The sequence below is a fragment of the Aythya ferina genome (assembly GCF_964211825.1).
Source record: "Aythya ferina genome assembly, chromosome: 10".
In the NCBI taxonomy this organism is placed as follows: Eukaryota; Metazoa; Chordata; class Aves; order Anseriformes; family Anatidae; genus Aythya; species Aythya ferina.
The window spans coordinates 9218910-9243316 of NC_140306.1; the positions used below are offsets into that span (position 1 = coordinate 9218910).

Sequence of the window (24407 nt, forward strand, 5' to 3'; positions counted from 1 at the left end):
CAGGCGCCGGGGCGCTGAGGGGAGCGGCTCCCCCTCAGCCGGTCCCCGCCTCAGGTTTGAGGGAGGGGAACCGGGGGGGAGCCGGGGTGTTTGGCCCCGCAGCCCCTCAGGAGATCCCCGTACGCCGGGTTTGGGTGTCCCCGGGGGTGTAGGTGGCTGCCTGGGTGTGTTGGGGAGGAAGCGGGCTGTGCCCCGTCCTCCGCCCCGCGGCGAGGGCTGGAGGGGATCCGAAACGCCTTCGTGTGGTGCTTGTGAATCTGGCTTTGAAATTAATTTCGGGGCTGTGATGTGCTGTGATGTGGTAGGGAGTAATTATAAACTGTGGAAGGCAGCGGACACGCTCGCTTCTCGCCAGCCAGGATCCTGGACACGCACAAGTGTGTGGCAGAAAGGCGTTTTTTCACAGCTTTCCTCAGGTTAGTGACCCCCTGCACTAATTTCATTTTTCTTCATCTTTCTGCCAAGCCACAGTGCCCCCTGAGCACCACAAAGGAGCGGGAGAAAGAGGCTTATTCCCCTTGGCTGGGGTTACACCGAGGACCTCTGACCCCCTGGTTCCTGGTCAAAATTCAGTCAATGAACACTCTTAAAGCTGTTGAGCACAAAAGAATACATGAGCGTGTCTTCGGACCTTTTTGTAAAAGCCATAATGCCATCACCTGTGAAATGGTGGCAAGAACGTCTGCTTAACGCCAAGCACCTCAGAGCATGAAGGGTTTTAGTAAAGTGAAACACCTTATTAATCGCTTACACGTGGGAGCTTTGGAGACGCCTTGTATGTTCCTAAATGCGTTACTCGGGTTTTTCATGTATTCTTCGTACAAAACCTCCGTGCTTCGTGCTGTTTGCATGTTCAGGGAAGGTCTGGCGGATGCCCAAGGGCAGCCGACTCGCTCCGTGGCACGGGGCCCTTAAGGTTTGACGTTGCTGGAAAGCTGCTCTTGGGAGAAGGTAGGCTGTGCAAACGTGAGGGGCGCAGGGACACTGGCTGGGTGACGCCACTGCCTGTTGTCAATGTAAATGTTTTTGTTTAATTCTTCCTTTGTTTCAACAATAAAAGGGCAGAAATCAACTTGTACTCAAAATACGGATTTCGCTTCGAAGCCCAGAATTGGCTGAGGCGATTCATTGTGTTGTGGTTTTGTTTGCTCCTGTGCCAAAAGGTCCCCTCGCTTATCCAGATGGTTTTCCCACACTCCCATGCAAAGATAGTCTGCTCATCACTGTTGCTTGAAGGGCATGACTGAGAACACCCTATTTGGTGCTTTTCCTGGCTTTTTTTTTTTCGGTGAGGAAGGACATTTAGGGAATCTTGTGGCTCTTACAACAGCACCCAGCCTCTCTATTAGGTGTTTTGTGTAATATGGCTCCCATATTTTATGCCGATAAGATTACTTCTTGTATGTGATCAAATTAATAAAAAACAAGCACAGGAGGTAGATCTTCCACATCTCATCAGCTTATCTGGAGGTTTAGTATGAAGCTTAATTTATTTTTGTTTTTTTTTTTTACAGCAGCCACAGTTGCTATGTCCCTTTTCTAGAAAAACAATGAATTCTGCCTTTTAATTTATCACTCCTGCCATATCATCTTTCTTATGCTCTCAAACAATACAGCAGCACGTTTCAACTGCTCAATGCAAATACTTTAACTACTGATAGAACTGATACGAGGAAATGGTTTTGATCAAAAAGAAAACCATATTTGGTTAGTCTCACACAAAATGAAGCAAGATTTCTGATGAGATCCTTCCTTTGCCAGTTAGGTGCTGCAGATACTACTGGTGGTGAAGAGTTAAAAATGAAATTTAAAAAGTGTGCTGTAAGAAATAAAAAAGCGTTGGCAAGTAGGGGCAGAGGAAGAAAGAATGTCTAATTCCAAGGGAATACAATTATTTTTCTTTCCCAGTCTTGCACAACAGCCAGCCAGCCACCTGACAATTGCCTGCTTTTGGCATTAGTCAGCTCTTGTATTAGCTTTTAACGTTTGTTGATAATTTTCTCTCATTTGTGCCTGTGTATATAAATCTGGTTATTTATATGAAAAAATGTGTTACCAGTAAATATTGTTAAGTCTCTGAAGAGCTACATTGTGTTAGCCTTCTGATATTTATATGTCCACGTATAACTAATCAGTTTCAGAGGAATGCAAACAGTAGAGGTCTGTTCAGCCTCTTTCTGAAGGTCACTGGACAAAGTAAAAAGCATCCAAGGTCACATGAAGCAGTTTCAAACTGTTTCACACCATCGATTATCCCAGTTCTTATATATATATAATTTTTTTTTTATGAGGGTCTGAACTGATGGCACCTGTAGGCAAGAGACTTGTTTGCGGTGGAGTTAGTTGTAATGCTGCCTGCTGTGCATGCATATAGCTCATATTAAGCTTTCTTTCACCCTAAATTTGCATTACTTTGTTAATCACTGCTATAATAAGCATCCACATTAGAAGAATGCTAGAAAAGAAATTAGGAAATGTATTTGCAGTCTTAGTATGATCCCCTTTATTATAGCTTCTTTAATTCCTCTAGCATGACCAATACAATTTCTTTCCACTGGTTTGGAGTGTATTCAGCACCCGGTATGGAATTATATGGACTTCTATAATTGGTGAAGCTGGTCCCCACAGTATTCCTATCTATATATCTATATGTTTAGAATCATATTTTGTCCTAATATGTTCTTAGTATCTGAGAACTGTCCAAGTTGGGATATTCTATGATTCTATTCCTATATTTATCATGTTTCAAGGCTCCCAAATGCTGAGGTCTCTTCCCTTCACTCTGCATTTCCTACTGAGTCTTAAGTGACTTTGACGCTCACTTAGTGAGACTATGATGGAGCCTCAGTGCTTGTCCTAGCAGCAGGAGCAGTGAAGTTGCACGTAAAAAAAAAAAAAAAAAAAAAGAAAAAAAAGAAAAAAAAAGAAAAAAAAAGTCTCTGTAATCTTGCACTGGGGAAAAATGATCAAATTAACCCTCCAGACTGGCTCTTAAAAACTAAAATAAATCCCTTTTATGACAAGTAATAATTTACTTCTCATAAACCTTTCAGCACCGGCCAGAACTCAGACGCTATAGAAGCATATGCACATCTTGGTTTAATTACACATGCCTTCAAATTCACTACAAGGAATTCAGCACCAGGATAATGCAAGAGCACGCTAACTGCTCTGGTGGTTGATAGTAGAAAACACAAGCTCTTGTTTAAGGGAAGTGGGATTTATTACCGTGAGTAGAGCTTTTGCGTGTTGCAGGAGGTGACACGCTAGCAAGCCCTTTCAAACTGGGTATGTTCCAAAGCAGCCCTGAGTAAAAGCCAGGTTTGGGCCTTATACAAAGAAAATGAAATCCTGCCCTTGGCTTGCTGAGTTGCAGAGTTCACTGTTGTGGGATGCTTTTGACACAAAACGTGCTGAGGAATAGATTCAGCAGTGGCTTTGGAATTCAGCGGTTGGTGTGGTTTCCAGTTATTTGTTAGTTCTAGGTGGAAGGAAGGATCGTCTCTCATTCCCCATTTCTCACACTGTCCTTCCAGTCATCTGTGGCTAACCGTTGTTGGGGCTGGTTATTAGGGGTGCAGTACCTTTGGTCTGACCCACTTCAGGCTTTATGAATTAATCCAGTCAGAGTCCAGAACATCTCAGCACCCCAGGTAGCAGGTTTTTTTGCTTTGTCCTATACCACTGCTGCTCATAGTAAGAAGCTGTAGACAAATAATTTAAAGGCCACATTGATAAGTATGAAAACATTAAAACAGAGGGAGTTGAATGTTGTATTCGGGATCAAGTAGGCAGAATTGTGTGCCGTTTTCCTGTGTTTCCTGCCAGTTAACGTCTTTAATTTACTGCAAAGCCCTTCCACCTAGCACCATGGAGCCTAGAGTTGAGGGCAAACAAAATCATTTGATGATCTTATGCAAAGTTTTGTAAACCTCAGGTCTTCATAATTTCTACATCTGCCATCTGTGCTAGTCTCTCCTCCAGAAGCAGTCTGTTTTGTCCCCACGATCACATTAAATGCTTTTTTCTGTACCTACTCAAATTTTACTGTGCTTTTCATGCTTGCACTTCTGATCTCCACATCTCAAAATTTGGATTCATCTCTGCTTTACATGGCAGAAAAATTAGGTCTTTTTTTTTCTCTAATACATAGTAAAAGTGCATATACATTATTTGTGCACAAAGTACAGAAAACTTGTGAGTTTTCATTTTAGCAGAGTGTGTAATGCTAACAAAAGAAAGAGTGATCCAGGGCTCGGCTAGCAGGATACAGAGATCCTTCAAAACAATGCACAAGATAAACCAGCTTCTCCTGCTTCTGTTTGTTTTTATTCTTAAAGTACTGAACCTAAGAAACCAATGCTTTGTTTCTCTAATGAGCCAGTTTGCTTGTGGCAGTAAGCAAGATTCAATGTATTTCTTGTTGGCTTTTGGAGTGAGTAGAATGAGTGCTGAGTATTTCAATAAATGGTACAGAACCGTCTATCACTAGTACGAAGACAGAAGGAAAAAAGCCAGCCTTTGGAATAAACATATATAAATACTGGTTTCAGCTGAAATATGTTACTTTGCTGCTACCCTTAGTCAATCAAATATATTTTGGATAATTCTTGGGAAGTTACGTTGCTGCATTCATTGATAGATCTCAAAGCAGGAGAAACATCTGTATCAATTTTCAGATTTTCATTGACATAATTTGGTTTGTAAACACCGATAACATTGATTCTGTTGGTAACAATTACGATTTTTCAGGTAGTGCAAATCATCAATTCTAAAATATCTGATTTTGTAAAACATTTGTCCTAGGCATTACCTTGATGTAAATATAAATGTCTCTGAACATCAGTCATGTCACGTGTCAGACATAAAATCCCAGATGTGTGGATCTAGATAAAAGTTCTGTCTGTGACATCAGGCATGTGGGACAACCCCGTTGTTTAAAGCACTCCGAACAACACCACTTAACAGTTGTAAAATTTATGGTTTCCACATCAGAGAAGCTGTAAGCAACTGCACTCCAATGTGTAAAGAGCAAATATGCAAGTAAGAACTCAGCTAGTCATTGGGTTCTCTTGAATATGAAGTGAGAACTGTACCCGCTTTGGCTGGACTTTTGTTTCTGTCCTTGGCACTGAAAACATTGCATGAAGAACTCTCCAGTGAAGTTGGTATGAAGAGAGCTTGTGGAAATGGACCTTTGTGCATGCCCCAGGATAACCAGTCAGACACAAGGTAGCCTTAGCCCTGCTGGACTGGCTCTGCAGAGGTTACAGTACCCGGGCGTTGTTACGGAATAAAGGTAAAAGATTTGCAGATTGTTTTGTTCTAAGAGAAGAAGCAAATTAACCGGCCTGTATTTTGTTCAAAATCTAAATCTGAATCTGAAGCATCAATTTCTGTCTACGTTTGTCGGCAGACCCTGTTCAAACAGAAGTTTTGTTGGGATTAAGGGGTGTGTCACTGCAAAAGACCTCTGAAATTCGTTTTGTCCTTGTGCCTTTGCTTGCAGCCCGTGATTGTATTTATTCACGTATTTGTCCTTTCCCTCCGTCTTCTCACCTTGCTGCCTTACACAGTTCAGGTTACCAGCGTTTCCATGATGTAGTCTAGAGGTGCCACTGCCTGTCCTCTGGCATACTTCAGACTAATTTCTGTCTACCACTATTGCTAGAGCTCCTATTTTCATACCTTCTGGTGTCCCTTTTGTCCATTGAGTGTTCTTAACCATTTCTCTGCTGTACAGACACCTTTGCATTTTCCCATTCATCATCTATCTTCCCTAGCTTCTTGCCAAAAAAACTATTGCCATTCCCAAAGCGTCAGCTGTCAGGTTTATCCCAAATGTGTAGTCTATCCCCTCGCCTCCTCTGATGTGGCAGGTCCAGCCTCCTTTCACAACAAGCCCGTGGCTCTTCCCTCACCTTTCAGCGCCCGATCCCTTGCAGTTAGGAGTCACAAAGTCTCTGCTCTTTGGCCTCGCTTTATGGTGAGTGCAAGAAGAAAGCCATTAACACATTTCACTGTTTCCAGTGTTTATGTCCCTGCCCCTCCCATTTCGTGCCCACAGATCCACTCCGTGCCTAGATTTGCAGTGCATGAAGATGGCATTTACTATGCTGTACAGTGCGTGGATTGTTTTACCAATCCTTCCAGCTCGGCACAGCGTGTTGACTAATTCTAAGCATTAAAATTGCAGTGTTAAGTATAAATTACAGCAGTCATAAATGAGACTTTGTCCACCAAATCCCCAACATTTTATATCTTATTCTGAAAACCTTTTTATGAACTCTACTACATCTGTTAGCACTTATTTTAATTAAACGTATAGCACAGCATGCAGTTCAGTTAACCAGTGCTCCACAGCTCCATTCAGTTTTCAGAGAAAATTAGTAAGCAGTTCCAAATGCATTTTTCTGTCATTCTTCACATGCTGTGCTTGAGCATACATTATAAAAATGTTGATAGAGGATTATATGTCTCGGGGGAAGATAATAGGAATGTGAAAGTTCTTGCTTCCAGGCCATTTTTCCAAATTAGTTTAGGTTCTTGAGTTTTATAAAAGCACTTGATGTTTGGCTGCTGCGTGGATGTCTTCATTAAAGGAACGGGTGTTCTCAGCTTCCAAGCCAGAGGATTACAGAGGTACCTCACCACTGGGAATCTCAGCAAAAAACTGATCGTTTATAGGGCTGAGAAATGCTTGCTGCCTTCCACTATGAGTTAAATCCTGTCTGTATCAGAAACTAATTGGATGGGTGTTGCTTGTACAGCGCCTCTCCTGCGACTTTTGGTGATTTTCATCCCCAAGGCTATCAGCCCTCCAGAGCTGTATTAGAAAAGATGAAAAGAAGAATCTGGTTTTAGGGAATGCAGCAGCACGGTCCTTTCTTACAGCTAGTTTGGTGTGTCTCTCCATTGACATCTAGTGTCCACACAGAAGGCTCTTTAGATTCCTCACAGCTACGTTGGCAATATTTATCTCTAAACTTTTAAATATTTCTCAAGACTTCTTATTAATAATGCCAGGTCAACCAGTTGGTGAGACCGATGTGGAAAATGCAGGAATCCTACACTTAACATTTTGTGTTGTGCAGTGACAGCCACAGGTTTGTGTTCAGTTTCTCCAGAAATCTTTGCAGTGCTTTGTAGTCCAAAAGTGCTAGCCTTTTTCATGTTTTCCTGGGAATACCTGCAAAATACTTTCAGTCTCCATTGTCTTTTCTCCAGACATACAAGAAGCTGTGAACAGTATAGATTTGATGAAATCTTTCTGTAATCAGGTATCACTCTAATTTTCTTTCGTTTAGCAAGAGTCTCTTTCAATGATAGAAGCCTCTGTTAAGCCCTGTCTTCACTACACTCCCATTATATCCCTAAAAGCTATTTAATGAATAACTCTTTTTATCTACTTTTACAATGATAGTGAGTTATTTTCATATTTATCCAGAATATGGTGTAAGTTTGAAGTTGCTACAAAAGGATTTGCTGTTTCGCTTTTGCATAATCTTGAGCAGTGGCAGTGAGCAATTAAGCACATTGTTACTGTACGCTTTGCCCCAAAGGCACCTCCACCTTCACAGCACTTCCTCCTGCTCCTGCAGCCAGCGGCAGGTACACAGGATTTACCCTAGAATCATACTGCCAGGTCCTAGACCAATGTGGAGAAGCCTTTCCCTACTCTGTAAGTTCTGTATACATTCATATTTTAAGCATTTCCATTGCCAGGATCCATTTTCAAAGACAGTTGTTACAAATAAATTATTTTATGAAGGCTTAAAAAGGTTTGTTGCCCTAACATTTGATACTTCATCTCTTCAATCATGAGAAGAAAATGCAAGCAATTAAGGTCTTGCTATCAAAATGTGGAACGTGCAGGTATAGACATCAACTGTAGGATTTTTAGCAAATGTTTATGTTGGATCCTTGACTTTTATTTTCAGTGCTCCAGGGTTTTAAAACTTGTAAGAGTCTTGGGTTTGCTGTTCCATTCTGTAATAAGATCAGAGTGAGCTGGAGGCTAGGATTTCCTATACAGAAAGTCTCCCAGCCTTTCAACCAGCAAATTTTGGTGATGGGTTTGTCTTTATTGAGAGTCTGAAGCGCAGCAGGTGACACCCATTAGCACTCTGCTTCCAGCAGTGACTAGACAATTAGGACTAGTGCAGCAGCCTTCTTAGAGCCAGCTGGTGTTGGGAGGAAATCTTGGCAAGGAAGGCGATCAGAGCAATTCAGCTGGCCAGAAAACAACCAGCCCGTTTTTGCAGTGTTTCAGCCCCAGGAGAGGAGCAGGACAGGTCCCGGGTGCACCCTGGGCATGGCTCCTGGCCAGGACTGGCTCTGGGATTCCATGGGCTTTGTGGACTCTGTCATTTCCTGGCTGTTCTGGTGATCCATCCCTTTGGCCAGCCTTGTCTCAGTGTATTATAAGCTCCAGAAGAGCTCTTTCTTCCTTCGGTGATACCTGCTGCAATGGGGCCCTGTCCTGGAAACTACTAGTGTACAACTAATGAGGCTGTGCCTTGGAGCAGTAGGAAACTTCTGCTGAAAAAGAGCTAGAGCAGCCTTCAACCTTTCCTGTGAAGGTCAGAGGAGGCTGACAGGATATTTCCCCCACTTTCTGGAAAAATAGCTGTCATCAGTTTCTATGGACTGTCAAATATTTACCCTCTTACTCCTCTCGGTGTTGTATTATTTTAAAATTCTGTTACATTATCCCAGCCATCAGAGAATCTGTATTGAACTTACCTGCTGAATCAAGAGGTCCAGAGTAAGACTGACAGCATCATTTAAATGGATCCTGCTGAGAATATTCATAATTTACCTAGAAAGCCAAACATGTGATCGTGAGCAATAAAGGAACGTGACAGAAGTCGTTTCATTCAGAGCTGTGAATTGTGTGGGTACTGGCAAAGCCTTTACCTTGCAGCTGCTTTATGGTGGGAGGTACAAACACACATTTGTGTCTGCCCATGTTGCGATCCTTCGGCCACCCTGACTTTTCAGCCCTGGCAGGACTCGGTGCTTCCAGCAAACCCAAATCCTGCCTCGGTGGTGCCGTGGCTGCAGCTGAGAGCATCGAGAGCATCGCGTTGCTGCAGCAACACGTCGGCTGCCCTGGGGACCGCGTTGCCTCGGCGACACCGGGCGGGCTGATGCTGCCGGAGCAAATCGCCCCAGAAAGCAGGGCAGCCCTGGCCTTTTGGGGAGAATGGTGAATGGGCAGAGGTGGACGGCCTCTGGGTGGGACCACTGGGGTTGGAGACAGAGCCTGGCACGCCTGATCCCTCGCAGGTGGTCCGATGAGGCTGCTGCCGAACGGAGCTTGCCACTTGGTGTGCTGGGCAGGACAGTGTCAGCAGGAGGGATTAGCTGAAGGGAGGAAGGCAATGTAGGCAAATACCTGTGTTAATATTGCTAAACATACAGCCTCCCACCTGGGTGACTGCAGGCGGTCCAGCAACCAGCCCCAACTGGTAGGGAAATGCTGACAGGTCTTCAAGATGCCCTTTATCACAACGGTGACCCTGAGATCGGCACCAAAATTCCTTCTGGGGACCTCACTGGAGCCACCTGAGTAACTGCTCATCAGAGGAAGGGGTTCGAAGTCTGATGCACAGACATCAGTTAGCCACAGCACGTGAAGAGCAATTTGAAAAGCAAAAAGATGGTAAAGGACAGAAGAATTTATACAAAAAGTCAGGTAATTTGCTGATCATTTGTCAGATCTTGTGGGAATCTTCGCTCCCTTTACACTGTTGGATTGAGAAGCCTCTTGCCCCCTGTAATTAGCTCTTGAATAAATAGCATTTTTTGAACACAAGCCTCTGTTTCCTGTTTTTGTGTGTTAGCTCTTTTTTTTTTCTTGTTTTTTAAGCTTTACACTGATTCTCACAGAAGAGCACAGCCTGCTTTTAGGGATGTAGCACTCCTTTTAGCCTCTGGGAACATCACCATATGCTGTAGTGTTACGCCTCAGCTACATTACCATACCTGTCTTAAAGTAAACATTTTGTCTGTACTTATAACTGTGACCTTAGTCCTTGACGTAGGCTTCTACTTCTGATATTTAGCCTCTCTCTCCGAGCCCTTTGTGCATTTTCGTCAATACATTAGCTGTCTTTATTCTCACAAAGAAAGCTGTGCTTGTGTTTATAAAGGATTCCTGAGCTGTGAGAAATGTTTCTCAGTGTGTGTGGTTTTGCATCATTTACCCTTGAAAGGGTGCAGCTTTCCCTGACCTCTTGCTTTTTCTTGTTTTCTTGTTTTTTCTCAATGCCTCTGGTAACTGCATCAGTAGCCTTGGGATTCATGTTTTCCTTTCATATCCAGGAAAGATCCAGCCTTCGCTTACCCTCTCCCAGCTGAATAATGTATCCGGTCTGTCCTCCTGTGAGCTTTCCGTGGCTCAACCACACCAGATTTGTTCTGGTTCACAACAAACTACCACAAAGCTCACTTCCCTGTCTCGTCCTTTCACCCACCACTTCCCTTTGCTATGAATTTCTCAGTCTTCCCTCTCTCTGCGTCAAAATAACTTCATATCTTCCCTATCAGAATCCTTTATGACATTTCTTCAGTCAACCCTGTACAGAATCCATCAGTGGTTGTCCTGCAGCGTTGTCCGCTGTCCCATCTCCAGCAGACATGGCAGTGGTTTCTGGATCTCCTCATCCCAGCTGGGCAGTGCTCTCTCTAGAAATGCGTGGGGAGGGCTGGTGCACAGAGCCCAACTTGTGCCTCCTTGATCCTGATCTCCCACCTGACTGAGGTGTTCATCTGCGTTGTGCCACATTCTTAAGCTCAGAAAGCCTCAGGGAAGACACTCATCTTTTGTTCTCTTCAGCAAGCTGCGAAAGTGAATAATGACAGCTCCCTGAGCTGCACTGCTAGTAATGCATCCCAAACCTACACATTTATGATTCTAATGTTGCCTCAAAGCGGCTTGGTCCCCACACTGGTGCTCCTCCACGCTGTCTGCAGTCAGCAAGGGGGCTCCCTTGCAAGTGCACAGCAGCAGTGGCAGTTCCTCGATGTTCAGTTTGCAGTCAGAAAGAAACTGGAGGCAACGTACAGAAGGAAAACCAACTGTTACCTGTCTTTCTTAACACCCTTGTAAAGGTGACTGTTTTTATGACTCATAGCTAACACAAACCAGCTGGAAAAGATGCAGCCTAGACCTACACCGTGGCTTAGAGAAACCTAAAAGAGCATTTAGCATTCACGGTACGTCTGCGTTATTAAAATAAGCCCCCGTCGGTCTTAACTCAGTCAAGTCCCTTTTTCAGGTTTTGTAGTTAATTTCTCTTGTCACACAGAGCAATCCTTAACGTGCAGAACATCAATGAAACGGGAAGATTGGCGGCAAGGTTTGGCTCTTGCTGTGTGTGTGCAGGAGGATCTGAGCGCAGGGGATGTGATGTGCATTGCGGTCGTTCCTTTGTTCGCATTTAATGGGACGAGAAACAAGAATGTAATTATGCCCTGTCTCACTCGATCTCCTCCCTGCCTCTACGTATTTGAACTCTGAAATAAAGGCAAGTGGTAATGCAGCTTTTTCTGGCAGTTGAGTGCATCCCCGAGGCAGATCAGAAGTGATGCTGCCCAGATCACTGCACGTTGTGCAGTTTCCATCTGATAAGAGCTTCCCGCTGAGCCATCTCTCGTGGCAGGGAACATGGCCATTACAATCAGTATTTCAAGTACCTAAAAATGATCAAAGTTAGAGGCACGGTGTTTCCTGTTTGTTTTCCTTGTAGGTTTGACAACCCCGTCAGAAAGTGCTAGCTTCGCTTTTTTCCCCTGAACAGCTGGCTGATTTCTGCTTATCCGACAACACCCTTTTGTGTGCTACTAGATTTGAGGATGCCACACCAAAATGGGGTTTGGCTCAGAGAACAGCTCTTCCAGTTCAGCTATTTTAGCTATTTATTTTCAGTTTAGCTGCATACAGCAAAGTAAATTCATTTTTACTCTAAACCTATCAACCCCTCTTAAAGCACAGCACGGGGTTACAAAAGATTTGCTGCCTAAGGTTTCTGCAAATTGAAAACACTTTATTAAAAAGGGTGTTTGAAGCGTGCAATTTTGGTTGGCTTCAGAGTGAAATGAAAACGTAACGGCAAAGACAAGAAAGGAGTGGAAAACGCAAAAGAGGATCGGTCGACCTGTATGACACCTGAGAAGAGGGCTCGAGCTGACACCTTTGGGAGGCAATTCAGGACTAACAGTGAAGGAAGGGAAGGCATCACTGATGTGTACTAGACCTGAACAAGGAGCGACCTACTGAGCCCGAGCTGCAAGGCAGTGCTAGGGAGGTAGGGAAAAACAAATGAATGAGAAAACACTTGATTGATGAAATTGCCTGAAATAAGGAAGGACGAAAACCACTGTAATATGTAAACACTTTAACTGTAAAGTGATTTAATCTGAGCTGTGCTAGAAACTGGCAGTGTAATGCATTATTGCTACTTCCTAGGCTACGTAACAGACTCAAAGATGGACTGTGAAATTTTCCACTTAATGACAGGGATATTAAATTATAAAAAAAAAGATAAGAGTTTATCTCAAAAGCAATGAGCTGTTTTCTCAAGACCTTGCTGCCTAACTTTAGAAGATACACTGTGGAAGTTAAGCAGTCCTCAAAAGGAGAGAAAGCTCAGCAGAAAGAATGCTGATTTAAAGCTTCTTTCCATTTCCAGATTATTATTTTTTTTACCTAGTAAGAGAATCTAGACAAGGGGAAAATGTATTCCAGCTGATAAGGATCAAAATCCAAGTCTCAGATGAGCAAAAGAATAGTCCGGATAGAGAAGCCAATAATTAACTATGAAAAAAGCCATGGCAAATGTGAAACCCACTTGGCGTGGAAAGCAGAGGGGAAAAAAGTACAAAAGATTGGAAAATGTTCTTGCAGGAGCAGAAGTGCAGCCAAAATAGAGAATTTGAGTATATGAGGAACAACCCAAAAGGTTACATGGGAGGATTCTTGGGAGTGAGCAAGAATCGTTGCCCAGTGACAATGTTGGTGCCTAGAAAGAAAGCTGTAGGTAGCTTCGTCGACTTGGAAAGAGCATATTGCCATTGCAGCTGTATTCTATTTATTAAAATAAAAAATAAAAATAAAAATAAAAATAAAGGAGCTAAGCACCATCCCAGAGCCACCAGCTGGGAGCCTCCCATGGCCCCAGGGACACAGGATCCCCTTCTGCACAGGGACTGGCACCACCAAACTGCACAAGTAACACGTTTGAACCTTTCTGAAAAACAAAATAATTACTAATTTCCTTTAAACTGAGGTATTTGAATATCAACTAAACAACGAAGGCAAAAATGACAAAACTAAAACCAATCCTCTTCTGTTATTTTATTTCAAGACAGTGATGGATCGAGTGCTGGATGTGACAGGCCTGTTTCAGCAGCTATTTTCTTCAACTAGAGCAAAGGGGAAGTGGTGCAGTCTTCATTAAACATACATCTTTTCAGATTGAAGTTCAATATGAAATAAGAAGCGATGGGTTTTTGTATTAAAGGGCATGGTTGCTTACTGAGTTATTCATATCACAGTATTCAGCTTCTGCTCACAGACAAAAGCAAATAGTTTAAAATGTATTTTAAAATACTCCGGTACTTTGGGAAAAGTAGAGTTCTTGCTGGGATTTTCAACTCTCTATATTTTTACAGGAAAAGACCCAATAAATAAGGTAAAATAGATAAGGCAGCACTCGCTCTATCAGCAGTTCGGACTCTCAGACTGCTGAGGGCTGTCCTCAGGGAAATGAGGTTACATTTAACTTACACTCTTATCACATATACAGAATAACAGATTTCCCATTAATCTCTAAATTCGTATTGAAATAGATTAGGCAAGAATTACTAGAACAGGAGGAAAATCATGACCAGACCTTAGAAGCAGTACTTGGTAGCCAGAGGCCTCATTCACTTTGGAAAATGAATACTCTGGTGCTGGACCAAGTCAGAGAGACTGAAGAAGTCTGCTCAGTGCTTTCAGGAAAGAAAGGAAACCTCCCTGTATATGCATGCTTACAAAACAAGTCAAAAAATACTTAGGGCTAAAAAGGTATTGAGGAAAAAACAGTCATCGAGAATAATTAAAACATGAGCAGTAGGTGGTGGTGTGTTGTGGTTTACAGGTGCAAAACCCAGCAAGACAACAAGGGATTGTGGCTGCCTAGCTGAATTCTACTGAATATTCAAAACCCTTTGAGAGGTGCTTGTATTTGCAGCCCGAGGTGTTTGTTTCTGTCCACACTATAACCATAGCAAGCATCTATTAACTGCATTTAAACAAACAGGGATCAAGCTGCATTTACCAGGGCTCGGCAGATGCCAGGTAATACCTGATACCCGTGAAGCACTCACAGTCATCCCCGCTGCCAGGTCACAGAGAGATTTCTGTGATCATTTGACTCAGAAAAGGCTGCGAGGGACTGGCACAGAGCTTCCTGTGCAAAGTCCTCTCCCAGGTGAGCCTTCCTCCTCCGTCCCTTCAATGATTCAGTGACACCAACGAAGCTCAGACGAAGCTGTCTTGGGGCGTGGGAAGTGGTAGATGGCTCTTCAGCCATCGTTTCTGTGAATTTTTTTTAATTTATTGCCTATGACAATGTGTAAGCAGCTATGCACCTAATGGAACTGCATTTCCTGTTTTTATCACCACCATCATCTAGGTGGGGTTTGTACCGTGGTTTGCCCTCACATTTCCTTAACACAAACATCACAGGAAACCAGTGATTTTGAGCAGATCCTCCTCTTCGAAGGAAATTTTGGCAAATTTCAAAAGTTACATGGTTGCCAAGGCGCTACCGTCAGAAAATACTTGTGAGCAAACATTTAGCAGATTTCAAGTTTCCTAGCAGTCAGGTTTCAGAGAATCTAGAGCAGCCATATGACTAATATGCTAAAGAGCTCCTTTAACAACCAACAGAAAAACTAAACAGAAAAATCAAGATGAGCGTTTTCCGTGGATATCTCACTTCGGTATCTTATAATTATTCTGAACAAAGCTTCAGCAGGTGAGCTGAAGTGTGACTAAAAGGAATATGAAATAAGAAAAAGACTCTGTAAGCGCAGTACACTGGGAATTGTAAATATTGCCACTACTACCAAGAGTCAGAGTGAAAAACAATGAGTCGGGCATTCTTTTCCTCAGAAAAATAGTACTTGTTTATTGATGGTGTAAATGTTGCTAGGTTACATGGATTAAGTTGAAAACAAAAAAATATCCTTTATGAATCTGTGCACCACCTTCAGCAAAGAATACTGTCAATTTAGGAAAAGTATTTTTCCAGGTAATTCAAATTTTCCTGAAATGATGGACCAGACAGAGGGTTTTAATTATAGAGGAGCCTATAGGAGGCAGAATGTTGGCCAACTATTCAATAAGGAAACTTCTTAAGCATATTTAGAAATCAATACCAATTTTAATTTATCAACTCTGCCAGTGCCCAGGGGAAAATATTAAAGCATAAAATAGAAAATATCAATATGACTTTAAAGAAACTGTGACCTGGAATACATTTTCTGTCAAAAGGAAAAAAATGGTGTATAGAACAAGCTGCAACTTGCTGTTATTGGAGGCCAAAACCAGAGAGGTGCCCAAAAGGTGGTTATAATGAAAATTGAGTCCAGAGTTCTGAAACGCAAAGGCACAGATGCTATCTGGAGCTCAGCACATCCCTCAGCTGTGGATGTGGCTTGGCAGAACTGGAGGTGCAGGCTGGCGAAGTGCTGCAGTGCTCTGTGCCTCCTGCTCCTCTTCTAACTGGAGGCAGAGCTGGGGGCTAGGAGATCTTTGGTCTGATTAAGTAAGGCAGTTCCTAGTGACACAGTGTGCTTGTATATTTTCCAGAAAGAGCAACCTTAGCCGTAATAAATTTTAGTTCACTAGGAAACAAAACTAAAAAGACAAATTTTCCTTTTGTTTGCAGATTTCCCAACAGAGGAATGTCCTCAGACCGTACTGGTGGAAAATGTGGATTGAGATTATCCTGGAAGAACAGACTTCGACCTGTAAAAGAGGCACAGAGACCTCACTTTTCCCAAATGATTCAACGTGTCCTGAAGGTACTGGATCAGCCCATGAGGTGGCTTTGGCCCCTACCTGTTTTGCTTTTGCCTGACCCCCTTTTCAGTGTGCGGTGGAGGAGCCAGGCTTCGTGATCCGATTCCCATCAGGACGGTTCCCTGCTCACATCTCTACGCACTCCCGCTTCTGAAGCCTAAGACAAAACTTTGTGAGAGGGCTGCACAGGTCAGTCACTGGGACTCCCATGCCAACAAACACCTCTGTCATCTACACACATTCCTGTGCTGCCAAGCTGACAGCTGCTTGCTCACGTGGCAGGGCTGCACCAGCAATGCACAACTGTTGAACCGCAGGAGAGCTGGCAACAAACCTCCTCCTTTGCCCCGTAGACACTGGTGCTGCCTCTGACATGGAGAAGGAAATCTCTGTCCCTGACCTCCCCAGGAACAGCTCACCTAGGGTCCCGGTTTGTCTTGCCTCATCTACCAGGCTATTAGTGTCAGGCGTTAACAATCAGTTGCTGTTGCTGTTCCCATAAAGGTGGAAAATACAAAGCCACCCCCACCCCCCCATTTGTGTCCTTAACTGCACAGGCCAAGTACAGATAGAAAATTGAACTTGTTCATTTTGTTATTGTTACCAAGAGAAACGCCAGGAGTGACTGTGTTTTTGGAACAAACAGTGCTTGTGACACGGGAGTGGTTCATTCCTTCAGCTGGACCCACTAGTAGGAAAATGGGGGTTGGGGGAAAGCAATTTTTCATCAGCACACGAGATAACTAGTCCATATTACAAGGTATCACTGCTCTCAAAAGAGACAAACATTTCACATCAGTGCTGTGCCTCACCCGTGATGCCTCCTGAAGAAGCAGAACCACCTCCAGGCTCAGATGAAACAAAACCTTGCAGTCCCAGTGCAGCTTTTGCTGAATGGAAACAAGGTGGACCTGGGAAAAAAGAGGCTGGGAAGCTCCGCTTTCTGCACCTGTACTCACAAGGTGGGTAAGGACAGAGATTGCTGTTGCTGGGAAGGCTGCACAGTGGTTTCTGTACGCACCTTCCCCACCTCAGCAGCAGCAGCAGCCTGCCTGTTTCCTTGCGGTGCTGGCACTAACAAAACAGGAGAAGACTCAGATCTCCGTGTTCCCTTCTCTCCTACCTATTGCCTGGGGCAGCTTCAGGCTCCTTTCCAAGAGAAGCCTCTGCTGTTGGAGCCGGAGTTCAACCACGTTACAAAAGCCTGTGGTGTCTTGAAACTAAGCACGCCCGCAGCTGCTGGGAAGTGAGCAAAGGCGCTCCGAGAACAGCCAGTTCCCTTCCTCGGAGAGATCTCCCATCAGTTGCCAGTTCCTGAACTTTGGCTCCAGCCAGGAGGCAGTCAGCAAATCAGATAATTGCCTGGCAGTGATTGATACAGAGTCAAGGGTGAGTGGGGAGGGAGGGAATGAGCGGGCAGGATTGTGTTTCAGAGGGAAGTGTTTTTTTAGGATTTGTCTATGCAGGCAGCTGGGAGCTTTTCGAAGTCACATTGGCTTAACCTGAGCAGGAGACTCGCTGTAGTTTTACACTTTTTCAGCATTTCGTCTGGCTCTGCTGAAATCTGTATAGGGATTAAAGATGAGAAGGGACAGAAAATTGGTTTCCCTGCATTTACAGATAAAAAGTACTCAAGGCTAAATGGAAGTTTAATATATTTTGACTGTATTAATGCAGAGAGGAAGAGCAAGCGCCTGCCACTGATAAATAACTATTAGGAAACAGTATTAGAAAGTACTACCAAAAAGAAATGGTGCTGCTAGGATCTGCTTTCAGCATCGGGGTGCTCACAACCAGGCAGCTCAAAATTTACTTAGGTATCAACAGCTGGTGTGCAGCTTCTCTCAAATGCAGCACAGCAGCCCTGCTAGAGGAAGGGAGGTCAGCTCACTGCACAGCTAAACATTTCAGCCCTCCAGTCAGCCATACCTAGGGTTAGCAAGAGCATCATGTACCTCAGCAAATTTACATTCAAACTGTTATCTACAAAGGGAAGTAAAGCTTATCTGTAGCCTATTGCTGTAACTTTGATACTGATCTTTATAGCCATGTTTCCAGTAAGCCTAGAGAGAACCTGTGAGTTATCAACTGCTTAAACTAAACTGTCTGAATGTGGAGATCTTAGTAAAATTCCTATCCATCTTCTAATTAAGGTTTGTGTTTTTACCAGGTTTGAGATGTAGTTGCAGAACTGTTCTAACACTGAGCTGGTGGGAGATGTCTGCAGTTAGACACAAATGGCGCTGCGTTAGAAATGCTCTTCCATTTCAAGCACGCAGCATCACGCGGTGTGCTCTGCCCTGCAGCCCATTCCCTCGCTTCCACTGGGTGCTTTCTCAAGGCAGTGTCTGCTGCACAGAAAGAGGGGACAGTCATTTGGCAAATTTTGTATGGCAGAATCTGAGACATGAGCAGCTTTTTAAACATTTCCAGGCACCTTACCCAAAACTTTTCTCCTCCCACCACTGTTGTTGGAAAGCAGCTGCTCGTTCCTGATCTCCATCTTCTGTATTTTATCTAAAAGCACCAAATGGAATCGAGCATGTTAAACAGCCAGAATTTTATTATGCAAAACGCAAAGCTCTCCGAAAACTTCAGCTTGGGAAGAATATAATTAGGATAATTGAAATTGGAAAAAGGATCTGAAGTGCTAAAAAAAAAAAAAGTGAAAGAAAAGGCATTGGAGGGATAGCTTGGTAGAAGGGAGATAGATGGTTTACAGTGACTAGTAAGAACTGAAATATCTTTCAGAGCAAGTCCTGCTGCAGGTGATGGGCAGGTGAACCTGACCTGGTGGTGGCACAGCCAAGGTCCAAGCACTTGGAGCCCCAAACAACGGGACAGCACACACGCCAAGAAGGGTCCTCAGTGCCCAGCTCATAGCAGGTCTCCCATTCCCCCTCAGCACAGGTTATCATTAAGCCAGGAGGCTGACAGCTTTCCTCACCAGGGTAGAGAAGGAGAAGAAGCTCCTCCCTTCCAGCTGCCTGTCTGTCCTGCTGGCCATAAAACTTCTGCAGCCTGACACAGAGCTACAGCTGCCACCAATGGAAGCAGCAGCCCGTGGGCACCAGCTGCTGTGCTCGCTTGCTTGCTTCCGACCTTGACTTCAGATTTGCTGGTTTGTCCATCTTGCTGACAGCCCCAGACAGCCACCTGCTGGGCAAACGCATCGAAAAAAAAAAAAAAAAAAAAAACAAAAAAAAACTATCTATCTAAAACAGCCCTTAGAACCAGGACGGTTGTTTCAGTTCTTCCTAGCTTCCTGAGACCAGGAGCTGCCCACGATGCGTTAGTTGACAGGACAGCTGGAACAGGCAGGTGTTTGGAATTTTGAGAGTATGCGCACATCTGTCCCTCCCAACACGTGTCCGTATTCCTGGAACGTATAACTTAAGAGGAAAAAAAAAAAAAACAGCTTCACGACACTTCAAAGCTGGCAGAAATCATCGCTAGGCATTGCAGCCTCAGCACGAAGTCAGAAAGATGACCAGAGCAGATGAGGAACCAAGGCAGCACAGGGAGAGCAGTGGGTGGTTAGGAAGCATAGACCTGTTCCTCTTGAAACAAGTTTGGATTTAGCCTCAGCAAACCTAGATTTGTGTTTAAAACTATTTCGGAGATTAATGGCCTTTAATTACTGCTTCTCTGAACCAGTGTTAACTCTGTGTTCATGCTTTAAGCATTTCATTCATCCATAACTGCAGTGATTAGAGGCAGGAGCAGCAGCAGGTTTCTAGGCAATGTGGAAGGTCTGGAGCTGGCAATAAGGCAGGGAGAACACAAAGCCAACTCCAAGCAACCGGGCTTGTCCCACCCCAGGGGCTCTCTCAGTGGTTTGACACCTCCCACCCTCTCCCAAAGGTAAATCACCAAGGTGGACTCCGGGGAAGGCAGGTTCCCTTCTGGGTCCTTCCTAATTGTTGGGAAGGAAAACTGAATTCAAAGCTTCTGAAGCAGCATTGGGTGGAATGTACTGAGGAAAGATCCCATCTGTGCAAAGCCAAGGTGAGGACTGTTTCGTTATGGCACAGCCCAACATGCCCACAGAGGATCAAGGACAACCTCTCAGTTGCCTTTTCTGTGGGGCATCAGCTTTGTTCTGTTCCCCTGCATTTGTGTCCAGTCCTTTTCCTGAAAAACATAAAATCCTTTCCACAGATGAGGTGTGTTGTTTAGTGTCTGGCTTTATAGCTTAAGAGCTTTAGCTGCAACACAGCACCTAAGAGGACTTGTAAGATGAACATTAATTAGGTGCAGGATATTCATTTCCAGGCCTCACGTTAAAGAGCCCAGAAATTCAAAAGCTAAGATGCAAGGCATTAGAAATTAAACACAGCACGGCACAACTTAATTCCCATTCACAACTCAGAATTAAGAGTAGGAAAACTTTTGCAAAGCCAACCATGCAAAAATAAACCAAAGCACACATTGTAGCCGAACAGCAGCTAGCTTTATTGAGTTCTGACAACATCGCATCAAAACCAGGAGAAATTAAAAGTGCTTTTTGCTTGTTAGGATTAGTCATTTCTCAAATTAAAATGTGATTGTGCTCAACAGTATTACAATAAAACCAAGGAACAGGAGTTAGAATAAAGTTAAACAAGATGGCAGAGCCAGTGTCACCTTCACGTACCCCCCTCGTGTCAGAGTTCTTAGAAGTCCTGTTAAAATTTCTGAACTGCAGGATGCAACATTTCATCAAATACATCAAGGGCTGTTAGGCATCGTGCTGTTCTTGTGAAACCACATTTGGGATATGTTCAGTGGAAAAGAAAGTGAGAAAGGGATTCCAGAGAAAAGTTCAGGTAAACATTTCCCCACTGGCAACCTTAGTGAAGTTTACTGCAAACATTTGAGCGTAATTCATTTTTCCCCTTAGTTCCGCAGAAAAGGTAAGCGTGCAATATCCTGTAAGGTATCTGTAATGCCTCTCAACCCACCCAAACCTAACTCTAACCTCACCCGCTTAGTTCTGTGTTTGCTGCATCACACACATGGAGGATTTGCTGTCAACATGCAAACAGGCAACTGAAAAAACTGCAAGAGACAGGAATGCTAATGGACATCGATTGTAAATACTATAGTATGTGCAGCTGCTAACTTATGCCCTGAAAGTTAACTACATGCTGCCTAGTAAGTTTTTCAGCATTCATTTCTATGTTTCTTCAGTAAATAAAGAATTAATATTTAGGAAATCTCTTCTTCCATGAGGAAGTACTTAAGGTAGTGTGTGTAGCGTGTCTGTTAGCAGCATTACTGCTGTGGCACGTTGGCTCAGAAGACAGGTGCATCACCTTTAACTCCTCATCAACTCTATTTCAGAGTTACGGCTTACATTTCTGAACGGCACATAGCACCACCTAAAGATTATGAGGAAGGCAAAAAGGTATTAGGCAAGCAATCATTCCTGAAACTTCAAGTGATCATTCATTTATTCCTTTGAGGCAGACTGGTACTCTCTTCCTTATCCTCTCTGATTTCCAAAGACTTTGCAGTCTTCATAGACCTGGTGCAATCCAGTTAAGGAACTTCATAGCAACTTCAAAACCAAGGAAACATGCCTGGGAAACAGAGAACATACAAAACAAATAAGGATTCTAAAAAAACTATTCCAAACAAGCCTTCTGAATGTAGCACTATAAACACCTGACATGGCTGATACGTGAGGAGGAAGAGAGCAAAAAACATCTTGTACCAGAGGCAAGAATTCTGCTATATCTTTTCATACACATGCAGAACTTCTAATCCATTAAGTTCATTATTTACTGAAGGAGAAGCCAGTCCAAACTTATCCACACGTTTCTGTATTCTACCAGTGGATGTATAATCAGACACGAAATACTGTCAGAATAAGCCAAAGGGCTTTTGTGCACAGCTTAGAACTTGTTGGGTTAGTTGGTAGCTCCCCCTAGGTTAAGGTACACTTCAGAATGCAGACACCAACAGCCCAAAGTACCTCCAGTGATGAGAATCTCACTGACATGGTACAGCAGTAAGCAGCTAGTCATCTCCCCTGCAAACTACAAACATGCACTGGATGGCCAGGTCCCCAAAACCCATCTGGAATGGCAATTTACTTACCGCATTAGCAGGAAATGCCCTGATCATGACAGCTGTGAAGCCTTTATAGAGAGATGCAACTCCCTCCTCTCTGATAAGTTCTCTCAGTACATCTCTAAAGCCATTTGGGTATTTTCCTGGAGGAGCTGCAAGAGACAAAATACAAGCTAAGCTGTATGGCAATCACAAATACTGAAGGAATATTTAACAGCCCAGGATTTTTAACAGGTTTGTATTGCTACACCATCCAACTGTCACCAGAATCCAAGCGCTGCTGAAGCCACGTCATGAAAGTATCAGCTTGGGAAAATGACTTATTTCAGTCAAAAACAAAGAAATAATACAGCTGGTTTACAAAAGGCTCAGTAAACAGAAGTTAAGTGCTCATCATCACCATAAAAAATTTACATAATTAAGACATCTGGAGGGTGGGGGATGAAGGAGAGAAGAAAGGAAAGGAACTTTTGTCAGGATTGGATGCCTGAGCTGTTACTCTCACTGCTGCTGATGGCTCTCCCAAGAGATAGGAAGGCCATCAATAATAACTGATGAAGCTAGATAATAAGAAGCAGAAAGTGATTCTATCACGTGCCCCAGCCAAGAAGAACAACAAACTTCAAGTGAAATGCACAGGCTATTTTAATGCTGATGTCACAAATATTTGCTGAGGTGTTTTGAAAATGTATTCTATTCAAAGAACAGGTTCTTCCTTCTCCTGACACCTCTGGAAGGCACTGCCTCTGCCAGCCCTCTTAACCAAAACTTTTTCTGCAAAACAACCCAATTAAATGGAACCACCATGAAACCATGTCATCTTCAAAGCAGCATTGTAGATTGGCTCAGTGGAACAAGGATGTAAAGCTGCAATGTCTTTCACACACAGCCCTCTGTACAATAGCCAACAACCACAGCAGCCACTATAACAGAAAAAAGAAGTTTCCTGCACTAAATCATCATGATCACAAAGGCTGTCCAGTGGAGAGCTGAGTCCACAGGCAGAGACTACAGGAGAGCCTTAGTAAAAATAAGCACTGAATAGCACTCCCAGAGAAAGCAATGAAGAACTCAAACTCCACTGAAGCTCAAAGCCTGGGGCCATCCTCACTATAACAACTAGGCCACAGATACTTCAAGCAGATCTGTGAGTCCAAAAGCAATACTCTCAGCAAGGCACGCCCAGTTACTGTAACATTGCAGGCAGCACAGGCTAGAATTTACACAGCTGTGTCTGAAGTGAAGCAACAAAGACCTTCAAAGACTTACATTTGTAATAAAACAGTCATGACACCTGGTTCTATTATTATCATTTCCATGCTTAGATTTCAGAACAGGTAACTAAAATGGGAATCATTGTATCAGCAGGGAGGCAGAGAAAGAAACAGAGTTGGTGTGCTACTACTCACCGGTCTGGAAACGGGACTTGAGCACATCTGGTGGAATGGCCACTGCCCAGTTGAAGATCCCAGCCAAGCCCCCAGCAAAGAGGATCCTCGGTGCACTGAGGTCACTCACACTGTGGCAGGGATAGGGTGGGAGGAAAAAAAATAAACAGTAAAAACTCATCTGTTTTGACTAAAGTGACAAGCAAAGGCAGCATAATGCTGCAGATACAGACAAGAGTGCAGTATCTGCACAAGAACTGGAGTCCTCTGGGCAAAAATTTGCCAACTCCACCCTGAAGGTTCAAATCCTTTAATTCAGCAACACAGGCACAAAATGCTCTGCAGGGGAAAGACTGAGATGGGACACAAAACAAACAAACCATCTTTTTGCACACACAGACGGGTGAAAGAGCAAAGAGCTACTCCAAATATTCTTTACTTGGCTAATAAGATCCAAAGTTAGAATCTGAGCAAAATGCAGAATATTGTTCTGTCAGTTAACCCCAGAGCAAAACAACGCAACTCAAAGTAAGTGACCAATTTTGGGGGGTTATTATAATGATACTGCTCTAAATCCCTTCTTAACTGGGGAAAATTAAACAGCAGTGTCTGGCTAGTCCAGGAAACGCTGACTATGGGATTTCACTAACCTCTTTCCCTCAGGGGTCAGAATGTTCTTCAGCCATTCGTACGTCATGAAGTACATTCCACTGGCTGGAACATCTAGTGGGTAAACAACAAAATCTTTGAGTAGTGGGAAACAAAACCAAGCCTAGAGACACAGGAGTCCCATGCCAACTCAGCAACACCTCTAAATACATCCAGATTCCTTTTCTGAGCATTCCCTGCAAACAAAAATAGCTGTTGCTCTGGAAATGGAG

At 43.6% G+C, this 24407-nt stretch overlaps 1 protein-coding gene and 1 long non-coding RNA gene across 3 annotated transcripts in view; one reads left to right on the forward strand and one right to left on the reverse strand.

Moving 5' to 3' along the window:
* Positions 1–23533, forward strand: LOC311442159. Of its 2 annotated transcripts, XR_014696480.1 has the most exons (3): positions 1–416; positions 15948–17470; positions 22847–23533. It is a non-coding gene; the product is annotated as an uncharacterized lncRNA (long non-coding RNA). The 2 variants fall into 2 exon arrangements; XR_014696481.1 differs by lacking the exon at positions 22847–23533 and having other exon boundaries at positions 15948–21479.
* Positions 20513–24407, reverse strand: part of SLC25A20 (solute carrier family 25 member 20) — an 11121-nt gene continuing 7226 nt past the window's right edge. Inside the window, exons 6-9 of the mRNA XM_084531009.1 lie at positions 24177–24249; positions 23548–23657; positions 22166–22290; positions 20513–21645 (exon numbers count right to left, since the gene is read on the reverse strand). Coding sequence (XP_084387135.1) covers positions 21583–21645; positions 22166–22290; positions 23548–23657; positions 24177–24249 — 371 coding nt within the window. The 3' untranslated portion in view covers positions 20513–21582. The remainder of the gene's footprint in view (positions 21646–22165; positions 22291–23547; positions 23658–24176; positions 24250–24407) is intronic.